The sequence below is a fragment of the Polypterus senegalus genome, chromosome 12 (genome assembly GCF_016835505.1).
Source record: "Polypterus senegalus isolate Bchr_013 chromosome 12, ASM1683550v1, whole genome shotgun sequence".
Classification (NCBI taxonomy): domain Eukaryota; kingdom Metazoa; phylum Chordata; class Cladistia; order Polypteriformes; family Polypteridae; genus Polypterus; species Polypterus senegalus.
This window is the reverse complement of record NC_053165.1, coordinates 126,681,240-126,695,463: the sequence shown is the minus strand read 5'-3', so window position 1 is coordinate 126,695,463 and position 14,224 is coordinate 126,681,240. Positions and strand designations below refer to the sequence as shown.

The following is a 14,224-nucleotide window of genomic DNA, read 5'->3' as shown; positions in this document are numbered from 1 at the left end:
TTTGCTGAATCAAAGAGCCTGTAAGTCTGGTCACTATTCAAGGAGTGGATGTACAGGTGGTCCGCTTCTACTTGGGCAATCCACATTAATGACAGGTTGGACTGGTATTGTAGCACAGAGAAACCATATAAGAAAGGGCAGGTTTCATTATGGGAAGCATTTTGGACCCCCCGGAGGTAGTATCAAAGCAGAGAATTAAAACAAAACTGAGTGCCATTATAAATAATGGTGCACATCCTCTTTCGAAAACATTAAAAATGAGTGCTATTAGCCAATAAAATATTTAGCTGAAGTGTGTCAAGAAACACAACTGGGCCTCCTTTACACCAAATGCAAAATGACTGCATAATGCCTCATTTTGACTGAAACTGCCAAGTCAGAATTTTCTTTCTTTTTAATTTTCTTGCTTTTTAGTTATTCTGATTTGTGTTAAACAATAATGCATGTGTGTAAATATATTTATTTCTCTCTTTCTCTATCTATTTGAAGCTATTACTTACAATAATAATAATAATAATCTTAATATTAAGAGCTCAAGATGCCGGCCACTTAGATAATTCCATAGATTAAGAAAATAACAGTGGGAGGGATGCTTTTATAGTACTAACAGGAGCCTGAAGCTGTGGAATGATCTACCTGTAACTATAAGAGGTGCCCCTTCAGTTTAAACTTTTAAATTCAGGCTGAATTAATTAATGGGTATATACTCTTTTTTTTCATTTATGTTAATCACTTTCTACTTGTTTTTTTTGTGTGTTTATATGTACTGTTTCTGAATTTAGTGTAATCTATTCTTGTGTTTTAACCTGAGAATCTGTCACAGTGCTCTGCACCTTCACTCAATAAAGGACACTGTGCAAAAATAAATTGTATTATATTAATACAAGGTATCATTCAAACACAAATAATTGTTCAAGAAAAATTGAAGTTATGTTTTTATTACTGGATTAAAAGCTAAAAATATATTGTATCCCTTAACCCATCTCATGGGAAGTACCACATTTACATCTGATCTTTCTAGCATATTTTTCTGTACATAATCTGGTCAGATGTGCATCTTTTTCAACCTTATGAGGGGGAGTGGAACCCCCACAAATTCCCAGAATCGGTCAATAGCATGGGAGTAGGGTTTAGTTATTGACTATGCCACTAGGTACAACATTACTACAGTTTTGGTAATCAGTCTACTATGTGATATTGTGCCATACTGGTCGAGATGTGTATTTATTCTACAAATGTGTACATGACTTTGGCACATTTTTTTATTACAAACCGAAAAAAGCATGTCAGGGCATATTGAACATGAAGAGAATGACGAGTGCATTTTGTTGACAATAACAGACTAGTTAATAAAATGTTTCTCCTGGACAGGCTGTTAATAGGTAACATTACGCTGAACTGCTGAGGCATCTGTGGGAAAGCATCAGGTGCTATATAAATAAAACCTATTATTATTATTACTAGGAAATAAACACTGCGGTGGGTTGGCACCCTGCCCAGGATTGGTTCCTGCCTTGTGCCCTGTGTTGGCTGGGATTGGCTCCAGCAGACCCCCGTGACCCTGTATTCGGATTCAGCGGGTTAGAAAATGGATGGATGGAAATAAACATGCTATGTGGTGGCTCATATAAAACTGCATACATCATTGTACCATGACAGTGCACCTGAACACACCATGTTATCAGTCAAAGAGTTTTTAACCAAAACCAATCTGATTTCACTTCCTGCGACGTTGCTTTGCTTCTGACATTAAAAGTGAGACCGAAGGGAAGATTATTGGCTGCTATGTTAGAGATCCTGAGAGTAAAAAAAAAAATCGCAGGAGGCTCTAGACATGGTAAGAAAAGTACAGGAAATGTTTCCAGGAATGGATGTAAGAAGCAAATAGTAGTATTACATCTAAAGAGGAATATCTGAAAAGTGACTAAAAGGGAATTGGTGTAAGTTGCATATTAAAGTTTCTTTCTTTTATATAAATTCCAAGAATTTTTAAGTCACCCCTCACACTTTACTATTCTACTTTAGCATACTTATTTCTTGCAATTTTGTACAGTTCATTAGGCTCAAGCTGTTATACAAATAATTTGTTACAAATACCTTTAGTTTCCCATATTTTACTACCTTCAGAATAAATCTAATTTTTTTTGTATAAAAAGTAAGGGAGATGACAACTTCTTAAATCTTAGACACACTATAACTAATACACATTTCTGCTTTAACTGACTTCTGGTATATTTACTCTATCTCAAAATATCCCTATTGGATATTTTGTTGAAAGTTAATCTTGTGGACAAAGAAAAGGTTTCAAAAATATTTCGAAATCCTGTAACAGTACCATAAGATTTGTGGTAGCTAATCTCAGAAAACAAAGTAATATCTCTTCTTGTAACCTAGTATAAAAGGTCGCATTCTTTGCTGATATTTTACAAGATGTCAAGCAAATACTTTAGAACATGCTTTGGAAATGATTCATACTTCACATGATATGTTGGAGCTAACAAGTCCAAAATACTGAAGATAAAGGATAACTTTCTTTTCAGTTTTTACAATATTATGAGACAAATGAAATTATGAAGAAATAAGAAGTCCCCCACCCACACCTTAAATGTTCCATTTTGTTCTTGTTTCATCAGATTCTCTCCTTTACTATAGCTTGTCATTGCGAAATCCATCTTCCACTGAGGGATCAGGCAAAATCAAGTCAGGATCACTTAACATATTTAGTCCATCAAGAGTAAGGGGCTCAATATGGAGTTCATTTTCCAAAGGGAAAACACTCTCTGAGTCGAAGCATTCTGGAACCCCAGCCAATGCACTGATATCTTTCGATAATCTTGGATTAGACTCATCTGCAAAAAGACAAGAGAGACCCATGTAAAGCATTTACTGTAAATCAATTCTCTATTCACATTTTGTAACAAACTGTAGATCTAGAAAAGTACAGGTTGAGTATCCCTAATCTAAAATGTTTAAATTCCAAATGTTATAAAATCTGGAACTTTTTGTGTGCCAACATGGCATTTTAACCACTGAGTGTATGTGAACAACATTATAGGCAGATTCCAAACAGCTTTATTCATTCTGAGCAGGCATGTGTGGTGGTTTGCAGTGTCTGGTGCAAAATAACATATCCTGAGCCTATACTTGGTAAACAGCTCTATAAAAATAAACTGAATTATGAATAATAACATCAGTTTCACACAATTTTATTTGGAGCTTAGTACAATCTTTGCTAAAAGTTATTGGAGTGGTGAACCAGAATGGATAACTTAATTCAAAAAAGATTAAAAGAAAAAGACATATGAAACATGCTTGAACAATATATAGCACATCTTTGTACAAAATAGCAATGGCTATGAATTACAATGTCATATTATTTAACCCTCAGTAAAAAGTATATAGTGCATTTACCAGTCAGTATAATGTTGGGGATGTTACTTTCAAAGCACTGCTGTATCTGCAGGGAGTCTTGTAAGTTTCTCTGACTGCAACCAAGCTTTATCCCAGAAGATGGTGAGCAGCTGATGTCTGAACTTTGGTTGAAATAGCAGCCTCCAGGTAAAGACCCAAATGCATTCTCCAATGTGTTAAACTGCCTAAGCTGCAGAAGTGGAAATATCAAAGACTTACAAATAATCACTTACATTTGAAGAACATATATTTCATTTTACATTAAATACATTTTTAGTACCTTATATGTCAGAGATTTTGGATACTCCCCTGAGGTATCAGTATCCATGAATGGATCAACCAGGAATTCTCCAACAAAATCCTAATGTTGAGAAAGACAACGAGGGAAAGACGAGATAAGAAACATTGCTAGCACATAAAACACTTTTATTTCTATATGAACTTTAACCATGTATTCAAATGGCTCTAAAAATCCACTTATGGTAGATACTTTATTTAAATATAAATATATTATGGTCATTAACTAATTACATTTCATCCATTTCCACTGGTAATGGTCTTATAGTCATAGCAGGTCAGTTTAAACCTATAACCTGGAACAAACCTCAAGTGACTCCCACATGCTTCCTGGGTGACTGACACATATTTGTTTAACCTGTTTTGGGCCTTTACACAGTACTGTAGGCTGTGATTTGGCTTTACTCCTGATCCTCCCAAACTCATCAGCTTCTTATCATGTTTTGGAACGTAAGACCACTCAGTCGGTAGAGCGGGTGGTCCAGCAATCGGAGGGTCGCAGGTTCGATCCTGGCTCCCGGCATGAGAATGCAGCTGTTGTGTCCTTGGGCAAGACACTTAACCTACCTTGCCTGCTGGTGGTTGGTCGGAAGGATTGGTGGCGCCAGTGTTCGGCAGCCTCACTTCTGTCAGTGTGCCCCAGGGCAGCTGTAGCTACATAGTAGCTTATCATCACCAGCGTATGAATGTATAGGTGAATGACTGTTGTGTTGTAAAGCGCCTAAGGGGTTCTTGAACTCTAGTTAGGCGCTATATCAAATACTGACCATTTACCATTTACATTATCATCATCTGCAAATAACAGAGATGCAACTTTCAAGAACCCAGAATCAATATTTTCAAAAGCATGAGCTACCCACTACATTTGTTTCTGAAAAACAAAACAAGCTGAAGAAATAAAATACAGCCTTAAGCAAAAGTCCCATTACACAATGTTTTCTCAGGATTGCTGAAAATCATAACCTATGTCATATTTACATATTCTAGCACTGTCATTCTCTCCTCTTTTCCTGCCAGCCAAAGACGTACTGCCTGATGATCTGGCAATGTATGAATGGTTAATAGCTGTTGCGAGATCTACTTGAAATCTCACCCTTCATTTATTTTTTCCATGCTGTTATGGTATGTAACAAACGAGACAGCAGACAGACAAGCTTCTCTGTTATTTGTAGCAGGCATGTTGAAAAATTCCTCATGGCTACATCTTATGCATTGTACTTCTGGCTGAAGGAACTACAACTCTCAACTCTTGCATTCAAAAAGTCCTTCCCTCCTACTGAAAAGAAAATCAAACCTGTTTGATTTTATCCTAGTCAGTGTCAGACTAATTGGTCTCAGCCACTGGGTATGTCACAATAAATGTTCGGCTTCACAGGAGCACACCGGAGAATGACTTCTGACTGGCAAAGATTATGTAAACAAAGCCTGTGAAAATAACTAAAAAAGTCATCTAAAGTGACATAAATGACATAGGACCCCTGCAGTGATCCCAACTTCATGGAGGGATAGTATTTCTTTGTAGCAGCGCATGGTGTGACACATCAGATTTGCAAGATAGTGCTAGTACTTATAGTCAACCACTCAGAACTATTCCTTACCTAAGCCCACCCTCAATAGTTCCTGGTTAAATGAAAAGTACATACCTTTAAGTAGGAGCTTAAAGAAGTTCCAAGAACTAAAAATGGCCTGGGTTTCTCAAGTGGGAAAGCACCTTTAACTGAGTCACATGCCCACTTTATACAGGTTCCTTTCAATAAGGATGTAAATAACTCTGCTTATACAAAGACTGAAAGGTACATAGTAAAGGCCCCTGAATTCAATTTACCTTCAGCAGTCTGTGCAATATATCGCCAAAACTTGTGAAATTCTAGTCAAGACTGGAATACTATAGCAAACCATCAGATATTTGTTCAAGGACAAAAGGTGATCCATTGTTCTGCAGAAAAGCAAGTGCATATTGCTTTTAATACACTGACTATCTGAGAATCAATGAACAACTAGAGTATACAATTAATGGCATTTCCAAAAGAGGGGAAGAGCAACAGGAACACATTGTTTTGTATCTCTTATTTAATTATGTTCTTACATTTAAAAGCAGCCTTTATTACCCTTGACAATTCCATTTTATTATACACACTTTGAAATTTATATTGGGTCCCTGGCAATGTAATTATGTAATTTAGTACATACCTATTAAAATAATTTTAATATATACAAAAATTTGATGGCAGTAGTCAGGCATTTCATTTAGAAAAATAAATATATAGTGCCCCTCAGGGATGCATTCAGATCAAAGCTGTTTTCACTTCACTTATTGTCATTAGGAGATATAGTTACAAAAAATGATATCTTTCACATGAATGCAGATACTCTGCTATAGATTTCCTTTGGAGTAAATTATATTTCTTCTACTGTGTCTTTAATTGTTATCAGCCTGTTAAAATATTGGATTAGCCTTAACTACTCGTCTCTGAATATAGAAAAAACTGGTAGAAATTATACAGAAAAGAAGTAGTTCCTGTCACTTTTTAAAAGATAAGTTCAGCATTGTTCAGGACAAAGTTATTTCTTCACAGATTAAGTTCTTCTTATAAATTTTTAAATTCTCAGACTGTACTCGCATTTTAAAATGAAGCTTGAAGGACATGAGTCCAAATATGAAAACAAACACCTTAAATTACTGGATATGTTCACTTTGAAGCAACAAAGGTTTCAATTCAAGAAAAAGTGCCTTATTCATTTCTGAGGCATGCTTATTAGAACTTTTTAAACTTAAACTTTTATTAGAGATTCTTGGTACTATTTTTCTTGAGGTAACTCTCTTTTTTAATATGTTGTGCTGATGGACATAATGAATTAATGTTATTCCTTGTGCTGGATGCTACTTTTATTATAGAGAACTCATATGTGGTATTTTAGACTGTTTATATTATTTGGACAAAATTTAACTCTTCGTTTTGGTTTTTGCAGTCAGTTGTTTATGCAACACATAGATCATGTCATGTAATGGTCAGCAGCGCAACAATGGCGTATGCAAAGTTCCGCTATAAATATGGAGGCTCCACAATGTAGTATCATCCTTTGTTGGAATTTTTTTTTCCAAATAAAACCTTTGAACATAGTTAGTTTAACAGAATCACACACAGATACAGTGGTTTAATGGCATATGATTATTTTGTCTTAAATGGCACCTTGTATAGAGTCAAGTTCCACACTGTATTGGTCCTTCTAGCTACAGCCTTAGATGCTCTGCTGTGAGGATACCACCTTCCTGCACTATGCACTTCATCTGTGGCTTGTTCCTTCCACTCTGTTCCATCTCCTTTTTTTCCTGCATATGGAAACTGGTGTAGGCTGTGTACTAATTATTTCAAGTGTGTGAAAAACATAGCAATGCCATTGCAATGTGGGATGATTGTGGTAGGCGATACTTTTTGTCTGCTATGTTCTGTGTTATTATATTTTACATAACCTACAGTGACATTTATGCCGAGCGGCAGCATAGGTCATTTTGGTCAAATGTTCAATTAACAGTTCCATTGTACTTTGTACACATGAAAATTAAGCTGAACTGATTATACTACATTGCATTTTTTACCTTAGTCTTAGATATTTGAAAGAGCTTATGCCACCTACACATTGATACTAAATTCACAACACCAGTTAACCCTCAGCTTTGAAAAAAAAAATACTGGGCAAATAAAAATGACAGATAATGTGATACAGCAAAGTCACAATGAAACAAACTGAAAAGTCACAAGACAGTTATCAAATTTTATATTGTAAGCTGAGTCACTCCTGTTGAGGGCATACTAATAAATGAACAACTGAGTAAAAAGTAAGTAGTAATTTTCACTGTTTCTTTTTGGTAGACATTTACGCAAGCCCAAAATGTTTCTGTGGTGCATAACTGAAATAACTGGAATGATGACATTTTTTTTGCATTTGTCTATAATTTTCTTCATGTAACATAATGAAAGACTGAGTGTGACATTTTTTCACTAATTATCACCTTGTTATCCACAGAACAGAGACAGCAGTTCAACCAAGGAGTGCAACATTCAATAAGGTCAATTATAACAGGAGGAAAGGATATTTTAAGGTGAAAAAGATATGCGAGAGGAAACATGTACCTGGGGCTAAAAGGTAGACAAACAGTGAGGTAAAGCACACAGCCCACCTTCTTTTAAAATGAACAAATCTCAGGAATTTGTTTTGCTCTTTTTTTCGCATCCAAAAACAAAATTGAAAAGTTGTTTAAAAGCATGCAAGTTATCTCAAGATGTGGATTAATACTCAGCAACATGCCGAGTAAAAAAAAAACAAAAAACTGATGAAGTCAATAGGTTTTAGGCTTTTTTTCATGTTTGAATTTGTGCCTCCTTGTGAAGCCCATTTGAAACTGCAAGAATAGACACGATACTTTTCAATTTATAAAAAATGCTTCACTTTACATCACGATTATTAATTATACAAGTTAGTAAAACTACTATTTTAAATAAAGAATATTCAAGATCACCATAATAATTGAATTCAAAGATGGACATCTTTTATTACAACAATCTTAAAGGACTGCGGTGGGTTGGCACCCTGCCCAGGATTGGTTCCTGCCTTGTGCCCTGTGTTGGCTGGGATTGGCTCCAGCAGACCCCCGTGACCCTGTTCGGATTCAGCGGGTTAGAAAATGGATGGATGGATCTTAAAGGAGCCTGTCATGTGATTAGGTCTGTTAGATGTAACAATCCAATAATAATAATCTACATATATAATCGACCAAGTCGCCCAACCATGGGAAGCACGACGGAGCCCCGTCCTCCAACTCTAACCCCCCACGCCCACCCTTGCTCTCGAGACATGCGCACTGCCTGCTCATGTGCCCGCCCCCAACACCTCACCAAACACATGTTTACACGCTGCATACAGCGATTCCCATCCGCAACAAATATGCTTCTTCTTAGATGGTCCTGCAGGAACAGGGAAAACCTTTGTCTACAAAGCCCTGATTCATACCATCAGAGCTAGGGGAGACATTCCTACAACCGTAGCATCTACAGGAATAGCTGCAACATCAGAGGTGTGACCAGAACATCATGTGTGGGTGGGCATTTGGCTTGTCTGGGGGGGCAAAAAATATCCATCCATCCATCCCCATTTTTGTAGGGGGGTCAAATAACAATAAGAACATAGTTTTATATAACATATAAAAGCAAAAATTGTGGCATAAATCATAACCTATTGTTCAATAAAATTAACAGAGGCAATGGAACTTGCATTATTATTTTTTGTGAACAAATATAGAGCTACATCTACAAGGTAAATATCAATAAAGTCAAATGTATACAACATATGAGAGCAAGAACAGAAACGTTGCTCATTGTAGTCATTAGGGAGGCTATGGGATATCAGTTTCCAGTGTTTAACCTGGATATTATCTACAGGAACAGTCTGCGGTTGCTCTTGGCAAATTCTGAAATAAATTCATTCATGTCTAGATTTACTGTGATGTTTTTCTCATGTGCCAGAATGAATAAATTTCTCTTCCTTGAATGAAGCATTGTTCGGCGGAGTGAAGTGAGAATGCGGTTCAAAGTAGAGAAAGAGCTTTCGCATGCAGCTGAAGACACACCAATGATAAGTGCTGTGACATATAGCGAATGCAACATAGGGAAGGCCTGTTTATACTGCTGAATGCATTTGCGTGCTTTAGAGAGATTAGCATCAGCTGGCAATTTATTGATCAACATTGCTTTTGCCACAGCAATTTCATTTTGCAAGCACATGCTGTTTTGCTCTGTGCCTGCAAGTGCCTGAAGTGGTTTCAGGAGAGAATGATCAAGAAATAATTCTGATTTTGGGAGGAGAAGCGATGTGGCCCTCAATAATTCAACATTTCTCTGAGAGAATCTTGTCTCCATTTCTACAATAGCTCTATCAAGAATGCTGAACATACACACGTGGACAAAATTGTTGGTACCCTTCAGTCAATGAAAGAAAAACTCAAAATGGTCACAGAAATAACTTTAATCTGACAAAAGTAATAATAAATAAAAATTCTATGAAATTTAACCAGTGAAAGTCAGACATTGATTTTCAACCATGCTTCAACAGAATTATTTAAAAAAATAAACTCATGAAACAGGCCTGGACAAAAATGATGGTACCCCTAACTTAATATTTTGTTGCACAACCTTTTGAGGCAATCACTGCAATCAAACGATTCCTGTAACTGTCAGTGAGACTTCTGCACTTCTCAGCAGGTATTTTGGCCCACTCCTCATGAGCAAACTGCTCCAGTTGTCTCAGGTTTGAAGGGTGCCTTTTCCAGACGGCATGTTTCAGCTCTTTCCAAAGATGCTCAATAGGATTGAGGTCAGGGCTCATAGAAGGCCACTTTAGAATAGTCCAATGTTTTCCTCTTAGCCATTCTTGGATGTTTTTAGCTGTGTGTTTTGGGTCATTGTCCTGTTGCAAGACCCATGACCTGCGACTGAGACCAAGCTTTCTGACACTGGCCAGCACATTTCTCTCTAGAATCCCTTGATAGTCTTGAGATTTCATTGTACCCTGCACAGATTCAAGACACCCTGTGCCAGATGCAGCAAAGCAGCCCCAGAACATAACAGAGCCTCCTCCATGTTTCACAGAAGGGACAGTGTTCTTTTCTTGATATGCTTAATTTTTCCGTCTGTGAACATAGAGCTGATGTGCCTTGGCAAAAAGTTCAATTTTTGTCTCATCTGTCCATAGGACATTCTCCCAGAATCTTTGTGGCTTGTCCACATGTAGTTTGGCAAATTCCAGTCTGGCTTTTTTATGATTTGTTTTCAACAATGGTGTCCTCCTTGGTCGTCTCCCATGAAGTCCACTTTGGCTCAAACAACGACGGATGGTGTGATCTGACACTGATGTTCCTTGAGCTTGAAGTTCACCTTGGATCTCTTTAGAAGTTTTTCTGGGCTCTTTTGTTACCATTCGTATAATCCGTCTCTTTGATTTGTCATCAATTTTCCTCCTGCGGCCACGTCCAGGGAGGTTGGCTACAGTCCCATGGATCTTAAATTTCTGAATAATATGTGCAACAGTAGTCACAGGAACATCAAGCTGCTTCGAGATGGTCTTATAGCCTTTACCTTTGACATGCTTGTCTATAATTTTCTTTCTGATCTCCTGAGACAACTCTTTCCTTCGCTTCCTCTGGTCCATGTTGAGTGTGGTACACACCATGTCACCAAACAACACAGTGACTACCTGGAGCCCTATATATAGGTCCACTGACTGATTACAAGATTGTAGACACCTGTGATGCTAATTAGTGGACACACCTTGGATTAACATGTCCCTTTGGTCACATTATTTTCAGTCTTTTCTAGGGGTACCATCATTTTTGTCCAGGCCTGTTTCATGAGTTTATTTTTTTAAATAATTCTGTTGAAGCATGGTTGAAAATCAATGTCTGACTTTCATTGGTTAAATTTCATAGAATTTTTATTTATTATTACTTTTGTCAGATTAAAGTTATTTCTGTGACCATTTTGAGTTTTTCTTTCATTGACTGAAGGGTACCAACAATTTTGTCCACGTGTGTAGCCCTTTTAAAAGTCAGATAAGGAGCAATTTGTTTATTACAATCACCATGCCCAAGCGTAGACACGACAATATTATCATCAAGCTGTGAATTAATTTTCCATTTCCTTTTGAGCGAATTGGTAGGCCTACTTTCACACTGAGAGAAATGCTCAATTGCATTGGCTGGTGTCAGCACACTAAGCACATGAAGGAGGAATTTTCCTGAAGAAATTCTGCCTTTTTAATTGTGTCAAAAGACCACATGCCTCTATGTAAATTTCAAAAGGGGCAGTGTCAGCCTCTGCTACCTCTGAGAGAAGCCCCCTTATAGCTTCCTCATTGTTGACAATGGACTTTGTGACATCATAATGACTGGTCCATCGTATTTCTTGAAGTCTTTTAAGTGTGGGTGTATCGTATGTGTGTGAAACATAATGTCTGTGAAAAAATGTGCTCAATGAATTTGACCAGTCAAAGAACTTCTTAGCCAAAGGTTCTGATTCCATTGTATGTATCACTGCTAAATGGAGCTGGTGGTTGTAGCAGTGTACATATGGAATGTACTTACCAACTTTGTTTTGTAACAAAGCCTGGACACCACGCCTTGCCCCAGACATGACAGAAGCACCATCAAAACACTGACACACTAAATTGTATGGGCTATAACCTAACTCAGAGAGATGTGACAGAATTTGGTTACAAATATATTCAGCATGAAGCTGATTCAGTTCAATTAAGCCAATCAGGTGTTCTTCAGGGATGGAGTTCTGGACGAATCTAATCACTACAGACAAATTCTCAATGTTACAGCGATCTCTGGTACCATCACTGTTAATGCAAAGTCCAGGAGAGTCAGCTTTTTCATATTATTCATTCAGACGCATGTTTGTGGATGCTGCCACCGTCTTTTTCTAGAGCTTTTTTCCATTTAGTGTAGCCGTGTTTGGTGAATATGTCCTCACGGTCCGAACTGGAAACACTAAATTTGCGGCAGGGAAAGCAAAAGCTGGCATCATGGACAACAAAATATTCAAGCCATGGTTGATACTGATACCAGCTTGCACTAAAACATCTGAGTCTTTCCGAATGCGTGCTTGGAATAATTAATTAAAATGGGCTGGGATGGGCTATTAATTAATTAAATGGGCTTATTTAAGTCTGGCAGTCCGGACTGTATATTTTGTTGAAGGCAGAGGTTTGGAGTACCCGACATGGGTGCGGAGCTGGAGGATTGTGTAGGCTTATCTAAATCTTTTGGAGTGTCAGTTCCTGACATGGGTGCGCTGTGCTCCGTATTGGTAGCAGCAGTGCTGGGCTCAACCCTGGAGCCAGCAGCTTGTGGAGGGACAGAGGTTGACGATGTCTGTTTTTTAATAAGCCACTTATGCATAGCCTTTGGTGTTACCAACCAGAAAATAAAAGAAGAATGGTACGTATACGCTGTTTTAATTAAAGAATGCGGTCAACAGTTTCAAAACGTGCTGCAAAATGTGCGGCGAAGTGAACTGTGAGCAGCAAGGTGCCTGTCTAATTAGAAAGCAACTCAGTTTTGAAAATCAAATGTTATTTTTCTCCAGAGCTTCAATTGAACAGACAGAGCATTTCGCAGGGCGGGCACGGCTTGTCTCTGGGGAGGCAGTGCCCACCCCAGCCCCCCTGTGGTCACACCTCTGTAGCAACATTGTTACCGGATGGACGTACTACACATTCTGTTTTTAAAATACCATTGAAGCTGACTACTGCTGCCACATGCAACATCAAACCTACCTCGCCACACGTTCAACATCTTCTGCAATCCAAATTGATAATATGGGACGAGGCGCCAATAACACATGCATACGCATTCCAGGCAGTTGAAAGGATATTATGTGACCTCATGGTTGACACGCGGACATTTGGAGGGAAAACAGTACTATTGGGTGGAGATTTCCGACAAATATTTCCCGTCATTATGTGTGGCTCCCGAGTACTTACTGTCGCCAGTTGCATTAACAAGCAACCTTTGTGGCCTCACATGCATGTACTTACACTGACGACAAATATGAGAGCTCTTTCTCACGAACAACATTTTGCAAAATGGCTCCTTGATGTTGGAGATGGGAAAAATGGAACAGCTGTAACATTACCTTCACATTCTTCGCCTTTTAATTCTGATCCCGTTCAACAACTATATGGCGACATTGACTTCTCAACTGTGACTCTGGAACAACTCAGTACGCGAGCTATATTAAGCGTCACCAACGAAGACTCGCTACACCTTAATGAAGAAGTACTTTTGGGGTTCTTCCAGAGGGTCTTAAAGTGGAGAAAGACAAACAAATTGTGATTGCATTCACTACACTGTTGGCACGCAGACTTATTCTGATAAACTGGAAGAACCCAAACTCTCCTCTTTTAAGTCAGTGGGAAACTGATGTGTTATATTATTTAAAATTGGAAAAAATCAAATACTCAGTTAGAGGATCTGTGCAGACTTTTTTCAAAACATGGCAGGATCTAATCAGTAATATTTTGAAATGATTTTATAAAGCACAGAGAATTTGTTGATTTAGGTATTTTTAAAAGCCTTAAATTTTACACCGTTTGGCTTGCTCTCTCTCTCAAGGGTGGGGATCGATCTGTTCTTAGCATAATTCTTTTTTTTTTTTTGTAAAAACTTGATTGCTATGTATTGATTGTAATAAAATTAATAAATAAAAAAAAAAAAAAAAAAAAGAAGTACTGAAACTTATCCCTACCGACGAAGTAACTTTCACCAGCGTTGACTCCATCGTCACAGACGATCCCGCAGATCAAATTTCATTCCCCGAAGAATTTCTTAACAGTCTTACTCCCACTGGCAAGCCTCCGCATAAACTCAAAATTAAAATTGGTTCAGTCGTCATGCTTCTCAGAAACCTCATGCCAGCAAGAGGTCTCTGTAATGGCACTAGACTGACTGTTACCAGCA

The 14,224-nt window shown here is 37.8% G+C and overlaps 1 protein-coding gene across 1 annotated transcript in view; it reads right to left on the bottom strand.

Moving 5' to 3' along the window:
- Positions 1-858: 858 nt before the first annotated feature.
- The window catches only part of crtc3 (CREB regulated transcription coactivator 3), a 218,072-nt gene continuing 204,706 nt past the window's right edge, over positions 859-14,224 (bottom strand). Inside the window, exons 13-15 of the mRNA XM_039773390.1 lie at positions 3,692-3,772; positions 3,412-3,601; positions 859-2,849 (exon numbers count right to left, since the gene is read on the bottom strand). Of these exons, the coding sequence (XP_039629324.1) occupies positions 2,647-2,849; positions 3,412-3,601; positions 3,692-3,772 (474 nt within the window). The 3' untranslated portion in view covers positions 859-2,646. The remainder of the gene's footprint in view (positions 2,850-3,411; positions 3,602-3,691; positions 3,773-14,224) is intronic.